The 22,426-nt window shown below is 41.5% G+C and overlaps 5 protein-coding genes across 11 annotated transcripts in view; 1 reads left to right on the plus strand and 4 right to left on the minus strand.

The window, feature by feature from the left end:
* Positions 1-69: 69 nt before the first annotated feature.
* On the minus strand, positions 70-1,064 carry LOC115597424 (interferon alpha-inducible protein 27-like protein 2A). Its single transcript, XM_030443305.1, has 4 exons — positions 965-1,064; positions 833-862; positions 507-668; positions 70-390 (listed from the first exon to the last, which is right to left on the minus strand). The coding sequence occupies exons 1-4, from the start codon at positions 972-974 to the stop codon at positions 305-307; spliced, it is 288 nt and encodes a 95-aa protein (XP_030299165.1). The 5' UTR covers positions 975-1,064; the 3' UTR covers positions 70-304.
* Positions 1,065-1,845: 781 nt separating this feature from the next.
* LOC115565917 (interferon alpha-inducible protein 27-like protein 2A) lies at positions 1,846-5,418 on the minus strand. The gene is made up of 4 exons (XM_030391575.1): positions 4,922-5,418; positions 4,731-4,760; positions 3,164-3,325; positions 1,846-2,807 (listed from the first exon to the last, which is right to left on the minus strand). The coding sequence occupies exons 1-4, from the start codon at positions 4,929-4,931 to the stop codon at positions 2,620-2,622; spliced, it is 390 nt and encodes a 129-aa protein (XP_030247435.1). The 5' UTR covers positions 4,932-5,418; the 3' UTR covers positions 1,846-2,619.
* A 1,833-nt stretch (positions 5,419-7,251) lies between these two features.
* On the minus strand, positions 7,252-9,929 carry LOC115565919 (interferon alpha-inducible protein 27-like protein 2A). Its single transcript, XM_030391576.1, has 4 exons — positions 9,808-9,929; positions 9,619-9,654; positions 9,356-9,517; positions 7,252-7,524 (listed from the first exon to the last, which is right to left on the minus strand). Exons 1-4 carry the CDS (start codon positions 9,815-9,817, stop codon positions 7,436-7,438), a joined length of 297 nt encoding a protein of 98 aa, XP_030247436.1. The 5' UTR covers positions 9,818-9,929; the 3' UTR covers positions 7,252-7,435.
* A 24-nt stretch (positions 9,930-9,953) lies between these two features.
* On the plus strand, positions 9,954-17,777 carry lgals8b (galectin 8b). Of its 2 annotated transcripts, none has more exons than XM_030391574.1 (8): positions 9,954-10,038; positions 13,212-13,300; positions 14,963-15,173; positions 15,297-15,416; positions 15,514-15,540; positions 15,978-16,066; positions 16,215-16,380; positions 16,522-17,777. In XM_030391574.1, the coding sequence occupies exons 3-8, from the start codon at positions 14,970-14,972 to the stop codon at positions 16,669-16,671; spliced, it is 756 nt and encodes a 251-aa protein (XP_030247434.1). In that variant the 5' UTR covers positions 9,954-10,038; positions 13,212-13,300; positions 14,963-14,969; the 3' UTR covers positions 16,672-17,777. The 2 variants fall into 2 exon arrangements, with proteins under 2 accessions (XP_030247434.1, XP_030247433.1); XM_030391573.1 differs by lacking the exon at positions 9,954-10,038 and adding an exon at positions 12,592-12,899.
* Positions 17,778-18,701: 924 nt separating this feature from the next.
* LOC115565866 (probable palmitoyltransferase ZDHHC14) overlaps positions 18,702-22,426 on the minus strand; it is a 51,643-nt gene continuing 47,918 nt past the window's right edge. For 3 of the 6 annotated variants that reach the window (XM_030391492.1, XM_030391493.1, XM_030391494.1), the window contains exon 10: positions 19,425-19,889. In XM_030391492.1, the coding sequence (XP_030247352.1) occupies positions 19,425-19,889 (465 nt within the window). Of the gene's footprint in view, positions 19,890-21,210; positions 21,234-22,426 lie in introns of all 6 variants that reach the window. The other 3 variants (XM_030391498.1, XM_030391496.1, XM_030391497.1) reach the window with 3 other exon arrangements.

The following is a 22,426-nucleotide window of genomic DNA, read 5'->3' on the forward strand; positions in this document are numbered from 1 at the left end:
TGCTCATAGTTATGACCCCTCAGCTGATGATCTCCCAACTATTTACAGATGACACTGTGAGCGAGCATCTTTCAGAGGTTTTAAAAGTTTATTGGATGAAAACACTTCAGCTGTCTCACATGACTAAGTTGCTGGTTAGCATGTGAACTGACATTATTTTCAATTTCCTGCTTAACTTGCCCAAAAAATATTTTCAAATCACATCAAACCAATTTTACTTATATAGCCCAAAATCCCAATCATTTTGCCTCAGTGGGCTTTACAATCTGTAAAGTGAACGACATCCTCTGTCCTCAGACCATATTCAGATGAGGATTGCAACCAGCCCTCCCAACAGTCCTCCAGTGCCGCCCACAGCTGCAGTGGCAGCTCCTGACAGTCCAGCTGCACCTACAGAAACATTGCATAGGTTATATATCAAGTTATTGAGCTACAGCAATGATCATCTCAGCACTCTGACACAAAGCTTAAAAAAGTAATATAATACACCAAGGAATGAATTTTACCTGCTGCCTGCAAAACAGCCACTGTGCTTCCTGCTGCCACCGCTCCTCCATTAGCCACTGCTGCAGCTGACATCATGCTGGCAGCATAGGAGCTTGCTGCAATTCCAGCTGAGGTGAATCCTATGCCGGCCAGAACGAAAGGAGCCCCGACCACGGCACCTGCTGCATGTTGTCAAGAGCACAGCAGAGGGAACTGTGTTACACCACTTCAATATGGATCATTCTTGAAATAACTTCAGTATGTCACTTGATTTTCTACTTTAAAGTGGGTTCAAAACAACTGGAAACAAGCACAGATGATCCATGAAGGCTTTCCAAAGACTTACTTGCTCCTGCTCCGATCAAAGCAGCTGTCACTGAAACACAAGATGAAAACATTACAGCTCATTTGGTTTAGATAAAGACAATTGCTATGGTTGCTACATTTTTAGAGAGAGAGAAGGAACAGTGTTACTCACAGAGCCCCATTGTGTTCTTCTATATGATGAGCCTTGCACTGTTCTGAGTTTATATACTGAGAGTTAGGTATCATTTCCTCTGAAATGAAGCAGTTCAGATATAATCAAAAGAGGGCGTCACTGAGTACACCAAGTGCCACTGAGTATCTCCTTTCCAATTAAACTTTGGTCACAAACATTTCTGAGGTGGTTTGTCATAACTATAACTGGAAAAACCAGATAGAAACATCTTAAAGGCAGTGAAGACAATAATGTTTTGGCCCTGCTAGCTCTTCGAGATCAAAAAAATTACCAAAGGAAAATATTAATTATTAAATCTTAAGAGATCAACATAGTTTCCTTCCAGCATGTAGGACCTGAAGCTAGTTTGAAGCTGAAATGACTTCACTAGTTGTGCTCAAGTATACCAACAGCTTATTGCAATAAAATGTCAAAACTGAATAAAATCTGTGAATTCAAAAACAAAACGTCTTACAGCCAAATATGTAATTCATCAGGTCTTTAACCACTCATTTAAATGAATTTCTCTAAGTTCTACGAAAAGTCTTAGCGAAGGGAAGTAGTGTCAGGAGCATCATTGCCGAGGGTCAAAGGGCCTTCACCCACTGTCCTCACAGGAAGCTCCCGATCCAGTGGATGCAGCGGATGTTGTTCATGTGGCCGAAAGACTAATGATTGCTGAGTGGGAGAAATGTAATAAATGTTTGATGTGTACACTGAAGTGAGTCTCAGAGGTCGGTAGTTATGAATACACTCCTGTATACTGTCCTTTAAGTATTTGTAGTATATGGACTGTGCCCACTTGTGATTGCTATGCAAAGGTCTTCTGTTGACATATTTGTATTTAGCTCATTTTGTCAAGAAAGAAAAGGACAACAGAGGCGCTTTCCAGTCAATTTTATTCATCATTGATTATTCCACATCAAGCTGCTTCACTTAAATGTTAATGAGCTTGTGAACAATTTCATTTACCCATTCAGGCCATCTAGTGGACATGATGAGGAATGGTAAAAAAAAACGTGCAGACGACACACAGAACCAGTAGCTGTCAAAAATGTATTACGAAAAAACATTTCAGCTGTTTGACATGACAAAAGTGCTGTTTAGTAAGCAAACTGATATTATTTGGAATAACCTCCTACACTGAGCACTGGTAACAAAAATATTGTTAGTTCAGGTTAAACATTAAACACTATTTAAAAAGGCTGAGATGGACACATCAAGTGACAACTGATAACCTGAGGTATGTTTAACCATCACTGAGAGGCTGAGACCCAGTGGTGGAAAATTACTTGAAGTACTAAGATCAAGTACTGCACTTCAGTACAATGTTGAGATGTTATTAAAGTATTTCCATGTTTTGCTTTACACTATACATCTACTTCAAAACCAAATGTTGTACTTTACTCAGTTACATTTATTTGATAAACCACATCAATACACAAATAATTACAATCCAAAGTGCATTTGGGCATAGTTAGTACTTTTGATACCTTACAGTACATTTTCATCTTAATACTTTTACTTAAGTCAAAATATATGCGTGGCGCGCAGGTGGTCGAGTGGTTTGCCATATAAAGCAGCCGACCCCGGTTCGATTCCGGCCGGAGGTCCTTTGCTGCATGTCACATCCCCCTCTCTCTCTCCCATATTTCCTATTTCCTATCGACAAGATCTGTCACTTTCAACATGGGCTCAGCAGCTGGGTCATCATCATCAGACGGGTCATCGTCAGGTGGAGCATCATTTTTTGCTTTTCCCCAGATGAAGCTAGTCAGCCACCCCAATGCTCCTCCAGTGCCGGCCACAGCAGCAGTGGCGCCTCCTGACAGACCAGCCGCACCTACAGCAAGATTACCACTGGTTTAATATCAAGGTATGAAGCTACAGAAAATCTGAGAAACAAAAGCTGAAAGGCTTAAAAAAAAAAAAAAAAGCAAACTGGAACAACGTCCATTATTGTTGTCTGTACTGTGCATGTCGTGTTATTTTATAGCTGCATCTATTGTGATTTGTTATGCGCATCTGACAAACCTGTGAAGATGGAGGCACATTTTCACGTTATGGACAATATAAACTATTATTGTTAAACAAATGAGTGGCAGTATTATACGAAGTGGTGTCATCACAGTCTATGTAAACAATGGACTGTAAGAAGGCTCCAAATCTGTCATGACAAGTGCATGGAATGGCTTTTACCTGCTGACTGCAAGACAGCCACAGCACTTCCTGCTGCCACTCCTCCTCCGTTAGCAATCGCAGCAGCAGACATCATTTTAGCAGCGATGGAGCCCGCCGCTATTCCAGCTGAGGTGAAGCCTGCAGCGCCCAGGGCCAAAGGAGCCCCGACCACGGCAACAGCTGCAAATGGAAAACAGAATCAGAGGAAACTCTTCCAAATGACTGTGTGCCAATTTGTTGGGTCACTTTAAAACTTCATGTATGATCCAAATTTAGCATATGCTTCTTTTTTAATATAAAAAGTGTGGGTTAGGAAAAAGTAAAAGTGCACCGTATTTTTGGGGAAGAAATTATAATCAGCAGAGAAAGATCTTCATTAACTTTTTTTTTTATAAAAGCTGTAACTGTCTTCATTTCCTGACTGAATAAACAAACTGATGTTAAAAAAAAAAAGCGCGACCACACAATTTCACACTTTGATTACTTGGTGGCGGACCCTGCCACCTTTCTAGTGTTCTGGGGACCTTATTTTCTCCTAGGAACGTATGGAAAAAAAATATTTCTGTGTTTGTTATTGCCTCAGTAGTATTGTAAGTGTTAAAATTCTGAGTTCACATTTCTTCCAAACTACGTAGTGCTCCTTTAAAGTGTTTTAAAATCAGTCGAAAAAGTAAACAGGCAACACTTCATTTTAAAAAAGGTTCAAGTTTCATGGCAAGTAGGTGGTAATTAATAAGTGACATTCCAGCTGGTTTCTGGTTTCCCCTCAGCAGGCTGTGATATATGTGCATATATGACTCCTACCACTAGGTGGAGTATGTTACCAGTGTTGTGTTGTGACAAACCAGATGAGAGTTATATAGAGGAAGAAAACGAAAAAGTAAACGGAAGTTAACACAATCCAGACATGTCTCCGTGTGCTTATACATAAATAAGGTTATACTTTATTACACAGGCCACTAAACTTAAGTTGTTGTAGCTTCATTTCCAACCACTTTATGTCCAACGTCAGTGAATTTATGTAGGCAATATTTCTTAACTATTTACATTCGCACCAATTTTATATCACCTCAGCAGATCAGTCCAGCTTCGATACAATTCTCCTAAATGTAAAATCTTTATGTAGTTATCCACCATAAATGGCCAATTACGACAAATACAACTTGTAATGATCAGATTCAAGTGACTAACTTCCCATTTTAAAAAGCTACATTCCTTCATTTCTTTTATACAACACAAGTGAAGAACAGGCAAACTCAACAGAACAGCAAGATTGAGGAAACACAGCGTACAGAGACTGGACTTGGATACAAACAAAACTAACAAGGTGACGAGGTGCAGGTGGAGTGTGGAGGCGGAACACCGGTGAGGGTAACACATGGAGGAAACAGAGGAAGAAAGGGAAAGGAGTGGATAAGATAGGAAAAAAAAAACACCAGGAACAGAGAAGGTGTAGAGGTAAAGTCAGGCTGGAGAGGAAAACAGAGGGAAACAACATTGTGACACAGTGTCATGACATTTCTGGACCTGTAAACATAAAGTGTTACCAGCAAACACAGTTGATCCATAAAGACTTAAGACTTACCCGCCCCTACTCCAATACAGACAGCTGTCCCTGAAACACAAGATCAATATCTAAGTCAGCATTTACAGCTCATCTAGTTTATTCAGAGCCACTTGCTACGGTTACTATTTCACTGATTTAACATGAAAAACACAAGTATAGGTACTTTAACAGAAATGTATCAGCATCATCACAAGATCAGTGTTACTCACGGGGCTTCATGTTGTTGTCCTTTCTGACCAGCTGTGAGCTGGATCGGGCTTTATTGAGAATGAGGAGTTGTCGTCATGGTACAAAGCCCTTCCCTCGATCTCGCGGGATCTTCCCCCTCTCCGCCATGATGGCAGGATGCCGGCGGCAAAACACGATTGTTTACGTGTGTTCTTAACTCTGTAGTAGTGGAGGTTTTTACAATTCCGCACTGTTTTACCATGCCTGGAAGTCACTGCTGCGTTAAAAACTGATTCAGTACCTCACACGATTCATATGGAAAACATAGGAACAATGGGATACAGTTTAGGTTTCCGAAATGGACACAGCATAAGGAAAGCAGGTCTCTGACCTGACGAGGAGACGCCGGATTGCTTGGTTGGCTGCAATAACAAGAAAGGACCTTACTTTCGACCGCACCCCCCAGTCGATGAGAGTGTGTTCTCTGCATTTTCACTCGGGTACGTTCTCTAAAAATGTCTTCTTGCTAGTACAACGCTGTTTTCACCACCTGGAGGCTTGTAGATGGCCAAGTCCTGCACCCAGCCGCAGCAGAAAGTCTCGTAACTTTCCAAAGACTTGTGGCTTTTAAACTCCTGCAATGTGTAGTAACTTACACCAAAAACAAGGTAACTGACGATGTCCATGTATGTGCATGGAGGTAAATGATCCAGGTCTCTGTGCCATTCCGCTGCAGGGAGCTCGTATGGGTCGATATTTTGGATGTCCGAGAGCTTCTCCAAATACCGCTGTTATGCGCTTGGTGTGAGCTTGTTCCCGTAAGGTCCCCTTTCTTTCGCCTTATCTTTCTGCATTGCTTTACTTTCTTCCTTTTCTTTCTCGTATTCGTAGATCCGTCTCTGTCCCGCCGAAATAATAAATGCGCAGAAATTATAGAGCTCTGGACTGTTTAGTCGCGCCTCTGTGAAGTTCTGCAGGCGTTGCCCCTGACAACCGATAGCGTCTCCTACTATCATGGCCGACCGGCTCAGACCCCGCCCAAATCAACCCAAATCAGCACGTGACTCCTCAATCTCAATATAGCCAGCTGATGATTAGGTTTCATTTAGTGAGAAACGAAACTAACAATGTTGCAATCTGAACGAAAGGGGGCGCCGCACCCTTTAAATAATCACAGTGTCTTAGTCACTAAGGGCACAGTGAGGGCAGTTTTTCTCTGATAAGTGCAGTAAATACTGTGACAATAATCTTGATAATTCAGAGTGCTAATTAATCGAAAAGATTGCCTTGAGCAAGGCACCGACCCCTAACACTGCTCGTTGGGCGCCGTAGCATGTGTGGCTGCCCCTTCGCTCATCTCCTCTACACTGCATGTGTGTGTTTGTGTGTGCGCACCTGTGTGTAATGTGAGTTGAAAAAAGAATTTCCCAATTTGGGATTATAATAGTATATCATATCATATCATATCATATCATATCATATCAACTGTAGAGGACTGGGCCATGAGTCAGCAGTCTCTGGTGGCACACATGATGGAATTAAAACTTGTATGGGCATGCTGTTAAAGGTGCATTAGTGTAGTATGAAACCTTAATCAGAAGAGAAAAATCTTTATGCTGGTGTTGATGACTAAATAAACTGAATTAACAAACAGTTTTATATTGTTAAACTTTGTATTTGCAGGACCATTCTACATAGTTTAACTTCAGACAGCTCTCTGGGGACTTTGTTCCACCCTGAGGACAACTTGTTTTTTTCCAATTCTGAAAAGGCTGTCACATTAATATTTCTGAGTTTTTATTATAAATGTACTAACATAAAAAGTGTGACTTTTATAAATCGAAGCATATGTTGCACCTTTTAGAAAACATTACATGTGTTGATACGATTTGATTTTCTTAATTTCACTGAAAAAAAAGGTGACCAAAGAAGGGTTTTTGTTTATCCAATGAATCATTTCCTGTCAGGGCTCACGATGAAATCATAATCAGAAATAGGTTATTTCATCAATCAAGCTCCTCAATGTCCAACATAAAGCTATATTTATATATATACACACACATCTTTATGTTGGACATTGACGAGCTTGATTTATAGCGTTGAAGGGTCTGCTCAGTTTTATTAGATGACAATGGATAAAGTGATTGTGTGCGAGTAACACGTGTCTGTCAGTTATGAACCCACAGCTGATCAGCTCCTGACTATCCAGCTGTTTGTTCTCTAAAGCATCTTTCAGCTCTGTGTTGTGGTTTCACAGCCAACAACTTTTAACTGGGGCCAGAAAAAAAGAGTTAATGAACCACTGAACACATCCACTCTACTCATTTCTAGGGGACATTATGGGGAATGGATGACACACTGAACCAGTATCTGTCAGGTTTTATAGATTTATTGCAGAAGAGATTTCAGTACAACATACGACCCATAGCGCCTCCCAGAGGGCAAAAGCTGAAACAGACAGCTTTTGGTGGGAGCAGTTTGAAACATTATCTCAAGTTGCATTTGCCTCCTTCACCTTGCAAGACAATATCATAAAGTCATCTGTTACTTCATGATTATCGGCGGAAGAAGCTGCCCAGATATCCCGCTGCTGCTCCAGTGCCGGTCACTGCTGCAGTGACAGCTCCTGACAGGCCAGCTGCACCTATAGCAACATCACAGTGTTTGTTTAGGTACAGAGCTAAAGAGAACCTGAGGAATCTTTGATGGCAAGACAAAAAGACCACATGAAACAGTAACACTACAATCACATTATCATTAGATTGTACCTAAACACCATTTCTGCTGAATACTGCACTTTTTTTTTTTTTTTTAAATGTGACCCGGATTTTCTTAGACATGGTTTTTTTTTCCCACTTCAGTCCCAGGTGGGATGACAGCTTCTTGTGGTTCAAACATAGCATTTTTATGACATCTTTTTAGTGAATTGCTGAAGTTGAAGCTGATTTGTACCTCCATCCTCAACTTCAGTACACAGGACAGACGCTTTAACAGATGAGCTGTCAGAGCACCCTTCAGCTTCACTTTTTTACTAAACACTATGTAGTTTTGGAGAAGAAATTCAACATCAGAAATTTACATTTACATCTAGGGCACTTAGCAGACGCTTTTGTCCAAAGCGACTTACACTGATGGCGATGGCTGACATGCAAGGTGCCGACCAACACATAAGGAGCAGGTTGGTGTTCAGTATCTTGCCCAAGGACACTTCAACATGCAGACCAGGGGAATCAAACTAGCGACCTTTTGATAACAAGGCCTTGGCTCTACCCCTGAGCCACAATATTTACAATATTTGAGGTAATAATACTAACTCAGAAATATCCATTTTTCCCCATAGCTGAACAAACAAGCTATTCTCAGAGGAGAATAAGGTCCCCAGAGTACTGAAGCTTGAGAGTTGGCAGGGTCTGCCAAATGGACAAAGTCTGTTTAGGAATGCAAAAACAAACAGTAAATGAAGCCCTTTCCCTACTGATTAAAATCTGTTGTCAAAACTAGTGATAAACCGATACATCGGCCGGCCGATATTATCGGACGATTTTTGCGTTTTTTTACGTGTATCGGCATCGGCCGATGCGGGCTGCTGCGTTCACCGATCCGGCATTATTAACAGACAGGCGTCCACAGGCAGCTCTGTGTTGCTGGAGACGCTGCAAGAACTGGCAGAGCAGAAAACCAATCCAGTGTGGCAGCATTTCACAGAGCACTGTTCAACCTCACCTGTTTTTAATATTTGTTAAATATTGTTTACTTGTTCTACCTCACCTTTTTTAATTTCAATAAATGTTCCTTTTTTTAAAAAAATTGAGACTCGTAACATTTGTTATCATCATTGTGTTATTTTTATGATGTAAATAGAGGGAGCAAAAGTAGTATCGGCTCAAGAAAATCGTCAGTCCGTATTAAGGCCGATGAAAAAAAATCGGTATCGGAATCGGCCCTAAAAAAAATCCATATCGGTCGATCCCTAGTAAAAACACCAAGTGCCATAATGGGTTCCAAAGTCCTTAAGGAGTAACTGTGCCATCCTGGCCGCATTTACTGCCAGTTGTTTTAAATACCATGGTTTGCTCTTCAAACTTTGGAACAATAACATGATGAAGGTTTGACGATAAAAACAAAACAAAACCAAAAAAGTTGTGAAGCAGACTGTGAATAAGGACAGAATGAGACATTTCCCCCCCATTCAATTAAGATAGTCCTGAAGCTGAAGGGTTCCCTGTGTCTGTCTCATTTTCTGAGGTCGAGGGTCGAGGCTGGAACTTACAACCCTTCAACTTTTTAAAATTACATTATAATTTCTTAGTACAATGAAGACAGGGTGGGACTCAGTCCATCTTAGAAAAAAGGACATTGCAACACATTGCATTACACTCCACACATGACTCCCTTTTAATCATTGCGCCAATGATCATTTCACAAGATAAGCTTGCAAACAAGCCATTACAAGATCTGTCCTGTCTGATGTTTACCTGCTGATTGCAAGACAGCCACAGCACTTCCTGCCGCCACGCCTCCTCCGTTAGCCACGGCAGCAGCAGACATCATTTTAGCAGCCACGGAACCCGCCGCTACTCCAGCTGAAGTAAACCCTGCAAACCCCAGAGCAGCAGGAGCCGCAAACAGGGCAACTACTGCTCATGGAAGAGAACACGGCACAGGAAACCTTCACGTTTGCATTTTCTAGATTAAAATGCGTCACAATGCTTGACAAAAGGGAATCCCGGGGCTTTACCTGCTCCCACTCCAGCTCCGATGGCGGCAGCAGACACTGAAACACAAGGTGGTCAACTGAAGTCAACATTTACAGCTAATAACTGATTTAACATTTAAAACACTTGATAAGGTTATTATGTATATATTTCTTATAAGAGAAACACATCAGTAGACGTGGCGATGTTGTCAAAGTAACGGCGATACTGACCAGGGCCCATGTCTTCTGGATATGATACAGCACACAACCTATTTTTTTGAGAAACTAAACTGCGACTTGTAGTCTCTCGCAGATATGACGTGTAACGTTCGATACGTCACTGTGTTGGGCCGTTTCCGCAGTACGTTAGCGCATCCGCCATATTGGATGTGGCAGGTCTGCCTGGTGAACTAATAAAAGTCAATGGAGTGAACTTTGAAAACCGCCCTTCTACAAAGTGCTGTAAGTTAATGCCTCTCATTTACCCATTCACGCACGTACGAATATATTTGGGAAACAGTTAGGTACCAAAAAAACAACGTATGTAACGTTTTCTGATGATTATAACGTTAACTACTCCTTATGTTTGGTATACAGGCAGGCACCAAACCGAAGTATGTCTAATGTTTTTTATGAGTGTTTACAGCTGCCAGTGAATGTAACGCTGTTACTGTGTTGATAAATGACAGTTGAATATTTAATTTGTGTCTATAATAACTAGATCCTGAGATGTAAGTGTGACATATCTACAGTACTCTGAACTTGTTTTATTCAATTTAACTTTAAATATGGACAACTGATTGTATAATATATGAATCGGAATCAGAAATATTTTATTGTTAACCGAGGCGACATGCTTGCGTTACAGCTGCTCCCATTCAGTATCAATAATATGCATTTTATGATGTGCTGTCATGGAGTATATCACTTCATTGCTAAAAGAAAAGAAAGCAGTCTCACTGCCACTTGCAGTTTTTGTTTTTTTTTTATCCTGATTTGCAGACTTTGTTTGCAGACTAATTTTTTCGGTCTCCATGACTGTTATTATTAGTACTTAGATGATTAAAAATCACCGTATTTGTACAAATAAATAAGAATAAATACAATTTATCCGTAGACACTTTTCATAGGCAAAAGTCACAATGTACTAAACATTGGCATTAACATGAAGTAAGAAACTATATCATGATAAATATATCAAGGCTTTCCGCGTGCTGGTACCACACCGCATACAACTTGTGCCATTTTAATTATTTTTGGCCTTGCCCCTCAACCATCCTTAGTCCACCTCTTGCCTCATGATAATAGCAATAAAAAGAATAACAAAATACACCCAAAAATGTGTTGTACACATATGAAGTGCACACCAGATGCATAGCAGTTAACCAAATGCCTGTCTAAACACCTATGTCTTTGGCAGTCTGTTAAAAAAAAATCCACAAATCATCAAACCAGAAGGGTGCTGGCAGAGCGTTCTATAATTAAGGAGCTATGGCCTCAAAAGCTCTGTTACCACGGGCCTTAAGGTGGGTGCATGGAACAGACAGCAAATTTGACAAGTTTGACCCAAGACGGTGAGCTGTTGGGTAAGTAATTCAGCTCATTAAGCAGGGGCCTGGCTGTGCAATGCTTTGTAAGTGAGAATTTTAAATTGGCTTCTATATGGAACAGGGAGCCAGTGAGGAGATCAGAGGACAGTGGTAATGTGAGACCACTAGTTAGACCCGGTACATACATTTAACTTCAATCTTATTTGTGACATATGGAGCCTACACCAAAGGCCACACTCAGCCTGGGGTGTCTTGGCGTGCGTCAACATGATAGTGTTCATGTTATTTGTGGATCGTCATCACCAGAAACATGTTTATGATGCAATATGAAGAGCAGATAGAATTGTATTTTCACATTTTCATTTTATTTAACGCACTACGGTAGTATTTAATTACGGAAGATTATTGTATCGTGTGTTGACAAATGATATTGCATAATATTACGCACAGGAACATTTTTTACCATCGGATCTTCAACTTGTCCAGGACTTTGAATTCAACTTGAAATAGACAAAACAGTGAAAGCAAAACATAAACAATACATATAGCTATTCAGGCTGCTGCATTGTGGGTAATTGCACTCCCATAACACTGCATGGACAGTTGAAAAATGATCAAAACTTATACAGCAGAAGAACAGGAGATATAATATATTTTTTATGCCATGCACTCTTCTTCCATTTGAAAATCTGTTTCCTACATTACCCACAGTGCAACTTGGCCACAGAGTGACATCACTGGAGGCAATTAATACAATTACAAGCAGCTTTCTCTGAAACCATGAAGGGTTTTGAACTACTTTTTCCACATATTTTTTCCAGTACTGTGGCTGAGACGTGTGAACACATTTAAAATGTGTTAAACTGGTGGTTACCCTTTAAGTAAAGTTCTTACGTAGGAAAGTTCAGTGCATCCGTAAAGTATTCACAGCGCTTCACTTTTTAAAAATTTTATGTTACATTGCTGCAGAAGTTTTTCTGTGCCTCGATACAATCCTATCTCGGAGGTCTGCACACAATTCCTTGGACTTCATGGCTTGGTTTGTACCCTGACATGCACTGACAACAGTTAGACCCTGTATAGACAGGTGTGTGCCTTTTTCCAAATCATGTCTGATCAACTGAATTTACCACAGGTGGACTCAAATCAAGTTGCGGAAACATCTGTGATAATCAGTGGAAACAGGATGTGCCTGAGCTCATCTCGGCTGTGAATACTCATGTACATGTGATTTTTTTTTTTTTTTATATATACATTTGCAAAAGACTTCAAACAAACTTCTATCACAACGTCATTATGGGATGTCTTTTTTTTGTTGTTGAGGAAAATAATGACTTTAATCCATGTTGGAATAAGCAAATACAACACAATGTGGAACAAAGGGAAGCGCTGTGAATGCTTCCGTGTACATGAAAGCTTTTATTAAAGTTTTTCTTTTTAATGTATTTTATTTTGCTCCTGCTGCTTATATAAAGGTTTAACAACATACACCAGTTAACCTAAAATCCGTCAGAAAAGTTGGCCTCTGTTGTTGTCCGGCGTACAGCGGGACTGATCACGTGGGTAGGGGCTTGCGCATGCGCGTGTCGGCGGTGCTTATGGAGAGAAGATGCCCACTGCCATCATCCCCGTGTAGTGCAGGAGAGCTGCAAACCGGTCATATTTACCGCAGACACCACACACTCTGCTGTCTTTCGGCACGGCTGCATGTTGTGGGCCGACACAGGAAGCCTGATGTCTGTGGCGAATGCGAAACACACTGTCCTGAATCCGGTAAGAGGCGTATTATTATCACCACCGTCATCATCATTATTATCATCATTATTTTTTATCAGGATTAGTGTTATTATAATGCCGTGATCAGCAGCCCCTAATGCAGCTGCTAAACTGTGTGCAAGTCGTCTGTGTTCTCAGCAGGTGCCTTTAAAACGGGCAGCGCAGAGGACGTGAACCAGCTACCAGACGGTCACTGTGTGTTCCAGTTAATCCACTGAATCACGTTCAGCGTTCAAGTGTTTGTGTCTCCAGCTGCTGTCAGCTGCAGGTGCACAGTGCTCCTAACGCCAAACTCTCCCTCCCCCTCAGGTGATCCCGTACACGGGGCCCATACCTGGAGGCCTGCACCCTGGGGAGATCATCATCATCCAGGGCACCGTGCCCCCAGATGCGGACAGGTAGGATGGAATGATATTAGAGAAATGTACAGAAGAGGCTTCACGTGTAAGGTGTGATGATTAAAGGGGGGGTAACGTCATTTTGTGTCTGGAGGAGAGGTTCCTAAACTTTTTTTTTAACTGCACAACACATGGACACCTGCTAAAATCACCTCATGGATTTCTTTAAATAAACAGAAGAAGGTTAAGTCTCCCCAAAGGTATCTTTTAATAGATATTCCACTACTTAAAGCCCCCCCCCCCCCCAGTGTTTTTAGGTATTTTCATGATATTTCTTAATTTCTGAGTCCTTTCCTGACAGTGTGGATGAGCCACACTCTTCCCCCAATATGTTTTCTGATCAAAAACTTAATTTTGTGCTCAAAGTCACAAAATGTAATCTGTTGCTGATATGGAATCATGACGTGTGACCGCAGTAGAGTTACATTCATATATTAAACTGTATCTTCACATAGCAGATAGTCGCTTTGCTGCCATATTCATGTATAATATCTCAGATGTTTAACATTTAGAGGAATTTATGAGATGTCAGCTGCGAGATCAGCTGGAATCATTTCAGCTCAGCTGTGACTTGGCAGTGTAAATACTTCTTGTCCTCTGGCTGAAGGACTTAAACCCCCAGAGATCATCCACTAGCATTACGCCACATCATGTCTGTATTAAAGGGTTAGAGGGCCCCCCGGGGGCTAGGGCTGCAACAGTACGAGACTTTCCCCGTGTGACAAATGTCTCCGAAAATATCAAAGTTTCACCGTATAAGGTGCTACACAATTATTAAAATCATTATTCTAATCTACAGTGAGCCTTAGTGGACTGAAAAGTGCAGAGTTTGTTGGCTGAACAATCACTTTATTATTCAATTCAATTCCAAAAACTTTATTTGTCTCACGGGGGCAATTTAAGGCACGTGGAGTAGTTGTACACAGATGCAAAACAAGTTAGCATGTTTAAACAAGTCAGCACTTGGAAAAGATAATTTGAAATGATAAAATAGACTAAATAAACTAAACAGGATATTTACAGTATTTACATTAGAACAATATCTACATTATAATTTGGTAAGATGTTTTGTCCTGACAGACTTGAACCCTGATATAAACTTGGGATACTGTTTCTTTTTTAAGAACTATAATACGGTAGAATTCAGTGTTGTATATCAGCAAATGTACACGGTATGATCATTTTCAACTTTCATACCACTGTAGAGTTTAAAAACAGTATTTAGCTGCAGTCTTTCCCAGGGTGAGAACAGCTTTTTAGGAGTGAAATTTGAGCACCTTCAAGGCACTTGAACAGAAGAATGTCCAGACTCCCAAAGCTTTCATCATCATCATCAGCACCTATTGAACCACACCCTCAGCTGGACGCAAACCCCGTTTTGACAGTTGTGGCAGATGATTATACTTAACATAATTCCCAGCAACATGCCAATTTTACAAAATGGCTTGGCTTGAAAGAAATTATTCAATTGGACCTAGATGGGTAAGACAAATGTTGTCAGTTGTTTTTGCACTTTAAACTTTAAAACTCTGGACTTATTTGTTTCCTCCTAGTTTTGGTGGAACAAACAAACAAATCCTTCAACATGAAGTGAAGCCCCGGGGGCAGCTGCCCACTTGGCCCGGTTAATAAATCAGCCCCCGTGTGCGCCCTTCTCTGCAGATTTCAGATGGACCTGTCGAGCGGCTGCAGCACCAAGCCGCGCTCTGACGTCGCCCTCCACTTCAGCCCTCGCTTCAAAGGCCCGCCCTGTGTGGTGTGTAACTCCCTGCTGAAGGAGAGCTGGGGCAAAGAGGAAACACTCCACCAGCTGCCCTACAAACGCGGGGCCCCCTTCGAGACCATCGTCCTGGTGCACGACGACGTCTTCAAGGTCAGCGAACCAGCGCTGTCGAGGGGCGAAGGCGTCGATAAGCCCGGGATTAAACGATAAATGCACACAGTGATTTGATTCACAGAAAAGCAGGATCTTAAAAATACTCATCTTCGCCCGCAGGTGGCGGTAAACGGCGCCCACCTGCTGGAATTCAAGCACAAAATCCCACTAAACAGGGTCGACACATTTTCTATATCTGGGAACGTCAGGGTGCACGCTATCGGCTACATCCCAAACTCAGTGAGTACACTCCCATCAGCTGTTTGTCCTAGTGTTTGTTTTAGAAACATGTCTAATTATTAACTTTTAAATGTGTCCTTTTTTTCCCTCCCTTAAGGCAATATATTCAGAATCAGGTGACCTGGTGAGTATTTTCCTTCTTGCGTCATCTAGCCAGACCCGCTCTGACTCAGCATCTTGTGATGCCACTAAAACGGGACCGCATCTCCTAAATGATTCCTTTGTGTGTTGCGCTGCAGGCAGTTTACTTCAAACTATTTCAGTGTGTCAAACATTATGGTCATTAAAGTCATATATGAGATCTTGAAACAGTGCGGCATAGCTACAACAGTCGGGGCAAAATATGATGTCAAATTCAGCACCTGAAACGATGGTCAGAATCGGACTAGAGACGTTTCCTGCCCTCTATGACCTTGTAGTGATGACGTTCCTGCAGGTTTTTGGAAATTACATTGGGTGTTTTTCACTGCATCTTTATAGACCTAATATATATTCGATAACAATAATCTGTAAATCAACTGATAATGAATATATTCCTTTTTTTTTAAATTCTCCTTCCAGAGCCTCCCTTACAAAGGCAGTATACTCAAAGGACTAAGCCCCGGACAGCACATCACAATCAAAGGGCAGGTCAGCGTGTATCCTCACAGGTAAAGTGAAAAACTGATGAAACCTGCCTTGTCCTGACCAGCAAAAACAACCTGATGTGTATGATTTGCGTGAACTAATGAAAATGAGACTTCCCTGTGGTCATGTTTTTTAGAATTTCGAATGACTTATCTTATACGTTTCTCCCAGTTTCACAGTGAACCTCCGCAACAGCAGGACAGAGAACATCGCTCTCCATCTGAACCCCCGCATGAAGTCAGGTGTGTTCACCAGGAACTCGTACCTGAGTGAGTCCTGGGGTCAGGAGGAGCGGGAGCTGCCCTTCTTTCCCTTCTCGTCGGGGGATTACTTTGAGGTAGGAACCGCCTACAACTTACCTTTTATTTTGAAGGGCTTCTGCTGTCACCACTTTCAGGCTTGTAATATCCCACCACAGGTCGATCATTGTTATTTCTCTTTTGCCTGTGTGCTCTGTAATGATCTCTTTTTCTGTCAGATTCTCATCCTGTGTCAGCCCCACCAGTTCAAGCTGGCGGTGAACGGCTCACACCTGTTTGAGTTCAGACACCGGGTGCAGGACCTGAGCAGCATTGACCAGCTGGAGATCATGGGCGACCTGGAGCTCACCGATGTCAAACTGTGGTGACTCGGGACTCCAGACTTACATGGAAGCCAGCGTTACGGACACTGTAGTGTTCTGGTTATCGAGAAGCTAAATTAGCTTAGCCACCCAGACAATGGAAGCTGAGAATGGCGAACACTGTGCTGACTACAGGTCAGATTGGTCTTGCAGCAACCATGGGTCACTGGTTTAAGCTAGTCTAGCCTTTTTTGGTGACCTAGGATCATGGAGTATTGATGGTCCATGTTTCCAGCCCTGGCTAGACGACTGATGCATGAGAGTTAGCTGTGCTGGAGCATCAGGCTGTGAGCCACCATGACTGTTTACAGCTACAAGTTAGGTTTGCCTTGGTTCATTTCTGTCTCTAGTGCATCTCTGCTGTGATACGCCCTTAGTGCACTGTATAATTAAAACAGGAAATATGTGTAAATGTTAAAAGCACTCAAGTACTGGCTTTGTTTTAAAGCCAAGACAGTCAGCAATTACAAACAATGAATGAAATCGACGGGCTCTTATTCTTTTGGAGCGAGGCCCAATGAAAGGCCCATTTACTGTACAGCTAATTTAAAAAAGCTTGGAAACATTTCTCATCATTACTAAATAATTAGTAGTGGTTATACTCTTATTTTCCTTGGAAAACATTTTGAATGTATGCTTAAAATAATTTTCATCTGCAGTTGTTTAACATTAAATGTTACTTAAATAATTACTTTTCAAGTCAGTCTACAAAGGTCGTAATCCTCAGGATTCTTTAACTCATCGTGTCATGCACTTGAAGTCAATTCAACAGGTGATGGTGCAGCAGAACTCAAGCACAGTGCAGTACAGGGTCAGTTTAAAACATAACTGTTTGACATACCGATTTGCAAACTTTATGCAAGCTATAGAATATGGTAGGATCCTGCATCTGTGACCATCTGTTGTCTCACTGCTCTCCCACTCAGTGCTGCAAAGATCAATCCCGCTGATAAAAAAAACTAAACTAATAAAAAGATCTGGGATATTTCTTTCTCAGTGTCAATGTTACTTTTTTTGCATTGTCTATTGTAATTGTTGTAAAATATGTATGAAAAATCTTCCCTATGTATCATAAATGATTTATTAACAAAATAAATGTGTTCCTATTATCATTTTGTATCCACTGTTTAATGTCTGGAAGGGTTGCTTTACACCTGCATGGACTGATGTGCGACCAGTATGAGGTGGCACAAAAGTGAGATTTTTTTCAAATTGATTTTATGAAGTGGCTTATTTACACATCCAGCAGAACCAACGCCATGGTAGCTTTCATTTGGAGTTGTACCTGTTGAATGTTGGTCCTTTTAGCTCCATAATACTCTCCTGCAACTTAAAAAAAAGGACCAAATGGCCACATGTTGTCGCTCACTTTGTCTAGTACCTGTTGACTGGACCAGCCCTGCAAACAACGTTGATGAGCATGAACGGAGGGAACCCTAACAGTGACGTTTGAGGCTGAAAACACCAGAACAATGAGCGAGATAAAAATAAAAAGAGTTTGTATTATTACCTGTTTGAATTTCTCCTCCAAAACTTCACTTGAAGAAACAGAAGAGTCCAAATTTGGGTGTCTGCACCTGCTGACTGACTTGTTGGAGTTTTATGGTGAACTAGTTGAATGCAAATAAAATCAGTCGCCTGCAGTACTTCCTTCTCACCACAAGGTGGGAGAAGAGAATCACAAGTTGTTTGCCTTACATCAGCTTCACCAACCACTGTCAGTCAGACAAATCACTTTAAAAAAATATAACTGGAAAGTCCTTGTTTTGGGGCTGTACAGTTCTCTTCAGATGCCGGTGTTTGAAACCAGTACTTAGTAAATAAACGAAGACAGTATAGCCTAAAGAATGTCCTGACCTTGTTTGAACAGCCATAAATATTCAACAAAAATCATCAGACAGGCTTGTAAATCTGTCTCATTTACGCCCAATTCCCACATTCATCAGTCACAAGACGAACTATATGGGGGATGTTATCACCACATGACTCATCAGCACACATTATGCCTTCTGAACCTCCATATTAATGCAAGAGTGTCTGATAAAAAGTTTGTGTTTTATTAATATCCACAGGAAATATAATAATTTGTAAGATTTGTAATAACCATGGTACAGTACAACAGTCTCTTTTTTTTAACATAGAAAAAGCAGGATGATATGCAACACGATGACATCGACCATTGCACTGCTGAGAATGTCCGAGAAAAAAAGGCAGAAGACGCTGTCCAATCAGCAACAGGCAAATAGGCTAATGTTTGTTTTACAAAAAAAGACCTGTCAGACCTGTGATCTCATTCAACAGAAATTCATCATTTTGACCAAAAATGTCACGTACTGTCAAAACATGGGATTCTTTTTTTGCTTCACATGGCTCACAGACATATGCCACTTTGAAAAAGATACTTTCCAACTGTCCAGTTTCCAGGAGCTAATGGATTATGCCTCCCTTGAAGTTAACAAAAAAAAAAAAAAGGAAATAGGAGAGTATGTCTGAGTTGTCGTACAGGCCACTACACCAGAAAAAAGCATCTCTCCCAGTTCCAGCACAGAGATTTGGCAAGACACTGGCTGAGGACAACTGGTTTCACCTTGTTTCAGTTCAGTTTGATTCAGTTTATAGCAGCTGAATTTAAACCACAGCCTTTTTCAGAGAGAGTATAACTCAGGGTGAGAACGAGCTGGTACAAAAGTGGCACAGGAGAGTTTGGATGCATGTCTTCAGGAGGGAGGAGGTGGGAGGAGGGGGTGTACATCCCACTGTCAGACGGAGCTGAGCTTTACCAATCCTCTGACTGAGTCCTCGTGTAGTGAGTCCTGGCTGGCTGGGTTGTAGAAGCCAGCCTGCATGGTGTGGCTGTGACCAAGTGGACTGCCGCAGGGAAGCATACCTGGCGGCGAGGGCACTTCTTCTGGGGTAAGAAAGTGGTGGTGGGCCACCGGCTCCTGGAGAGGGTGGCTGTGGTTGTGACTGTGTGCGTGGATTGGCAGCATGTCGGTGGCCTCGTGGCAGCTGAGGCTGGGGGTGGATGTCGGAGGGGTGGGCTGGCCGAGGGGGAGCGAGGTGCATGGGCCGCCCAGGGTGAGGGAGGTCCGGCCAGGTAGGGTGCCTCCGTTTTCGGGTGAGGCCGTCAGGATGACTGGCTCGCTACTCTGCTGCTGGAGGAGAGGTGTGGCTGCGGCCTGCAAAACGAATTTGGTGCTCTGAATGCACTGGTCTTGGTCACACTGAGAGAAAGCAGCGGAAAGCAGGAGAGGCAGAGAACAACATGGGAGGGGGATGTGAAAGTCGAAGAGATAGATAAGGAGCCCGAGGTGATGGACGGAAATAGAAAACAAATAAGAGCGGGGCAGTGTTGAAAATTAGATGGAGAGAGAGAGAAGAGACGACACACGAGATCAAGGAAAACAATATGCGGAAAGACAAGAGCAGGGGAGAGGTGATTGGATAAGAGAGAGAGAAAGATAAAAAGATGTTAGTACCCCTTGTTAGAATGCAGAGCAACACAAAGAACCCGCACCAGCTCATTTATCCAACCCAGTGAAAACAGAGCTGAGGTCAGTAGAGTTGAAAACACAAGGCTATTAAGTCACCGCTTCATGGCCTATTGATCTCTGTTGCCTTGCTTTAGAGTGGAAATCACACGTCTAAAACTGGAGCAGAGGAACTAGGTTAGGACACGGAGAGTCATCAATACCATACATTAGTTACAGGGAGATTAGCTTTAACCATGGTTATCACCACAGAGCGACCACATGTATTGGAGACCAGGTATAGATGAAAGATCAGTGGCTGTTCGGAGGAGAGAGAAGTTAATAAACCTAGAATCAAACAAGAAAAGGATTTTAAAGAGATAGTTCACCTATAAATCCAAAACGTATATTCTCCCTCTTACCTGTAGTGCTTTTTAGCCATCTCGTTTGCTAAAATACAAGGCGAGTTTTGGAAACAAGGGTCGCAGAGATGTCTGCCATCTCGAATACCGTCCAAGTACATGGCACTCAAAGCGATAATATATATTGAATTGTTGGACTTCTAGATGTTTAATGTGCTGTTGTTGTTTTCACCTCACCATAACTCAAAATGTAAGCCTGTTTGTACTTTAATATTTACATGTAAACACATGGCTTTAAATACATCTAAAACTTGTATCCCTCAGTTGCGTAGTGCACCTTTAATGCCTCTGCTAAGCTGTCAAGTTAGATGGCTTAGTTTAATTAGTAAGCTAGCCTTGCATCAATAAGTAGGTGCAAATTTCCTTCTGTGTGGTGAGACAGCTGGAGGAAGTTTATGTATCTTTTTTTTCTTTTAAATGGGGCACTTTAGGCACCACCAGCCAAGTGCCATCTAGTTTGATCATATTCAAGAGAAGGTAGACATCTCTACGGCCGATATCTTCAAAAAATACAAAAATAGCACGACAGGTAAGAGGAAACATATGTGGTTTTGATTTGGGGGTGACCTGTCCCTTTAATGCCTCCTTTAATCCCAGACAAATCTGACTGACGAGAACATCTGAAGCACAGAGATTTGTCCCAGACATCTCACCTTTCTGCCTCAATCTCACTGACCTAAAAAGAGCAGATTACAGATGTGATTTAAACAGAAGTTACGCAACCTTTGACAGCAGATGAGATGCGATTCTAAAGTATTATCAATTCACTTATCACTTTTAGAAAACCCTCTCTCCAGATTGTTGAAAAGACTTATTTGAGCGGGAGGTTATCAGACTGAAATGACTCGGAGACCTGGCACATTAGCATGAACCTACATCATCAGCAGTGTGTTGGATATAAAATTAAAGATACAGCTCTTTGTCCTTTTTTTTTTCCCAACTTTGAGGCCCACTCATGTTTTATAAACAGTCATAGCTAGACTGACTCAGCACTGTCCATCCCCCACGGCACGCGTGTGCACACCGAACACACACACACACACACTCACACTAGACTGTAGATAGAGTAACCTTGGATAGCAGATAGCAAGTGAAGCAGCGCAGGCGATGGTTGGGTAAGCCCTCATAAATGGTGATGATGACACAGCAAGGATTATAATTTTCTTTAGAAATGTAAACCTACATTTACATTTTGTAGTATAATATTCAAAACCGGAGTGACTCTACAAACATGACACAGTTAAATGTGAACAGAGATTAAAAGACAATATTTTTACTAAAAGATATTTCCCGTACGTCTCACACCATTGCTCAAATAATCTATTTTGATCATTAATAATTTAATTATTTTCCTGGCAAAAAAAAATCCTCCTTCCTCCTTCCAGCTTCTCAGTTGGAAGTGTTTGATGCCTTTAGTGATTGTCTGAATATCTTTAGTTTTTGGAGTGTTGGCTGTAAAGAACAAATAACAGTGGGCATCACTGTGGGCTCTGGGAGAACGTGATATTTTTCACCATTTTTTGACATATTAATTAACTGACATTGAAAATAATGACTAGTTGCAGGAAGTGCTACACAAGTGACAGCAAATCTTATCGAAATCTCAAATTTTTTTTGATAAATGAACAAAATGGTTGACAAACAGCAATATGAAGAAGTGGAGTAGTGCTGCAAATATTGTTGTTTGGCACAGACCCCAACAGATTTCCTTCAAACTATAAATGATATTGCTGTCAATAGTTAGTTAGATTGTCCACTTAATGGTGTTCAGAAATCTCATTTTGTTGATCTTACAATTTTGCATCCAGCAAAAATTAAGGGTTTGATTCAATAATCATGAGGGCTGGGTTATGAAGAGGACAAGCACGA

Source organism: Sparus aurata, chromosome 16 (assembly GCF_900880675.1).
Source record: "Sparus aurata chromosome 16, fSpaAur1.1, whole genome shotgun sequence".
Classification (NCBI taxonomy): Eukaryota; Metazoa; Chordata; class Actinopteri; order Spariformes; family Sparidae; genus Sparus; species Sparus aurata.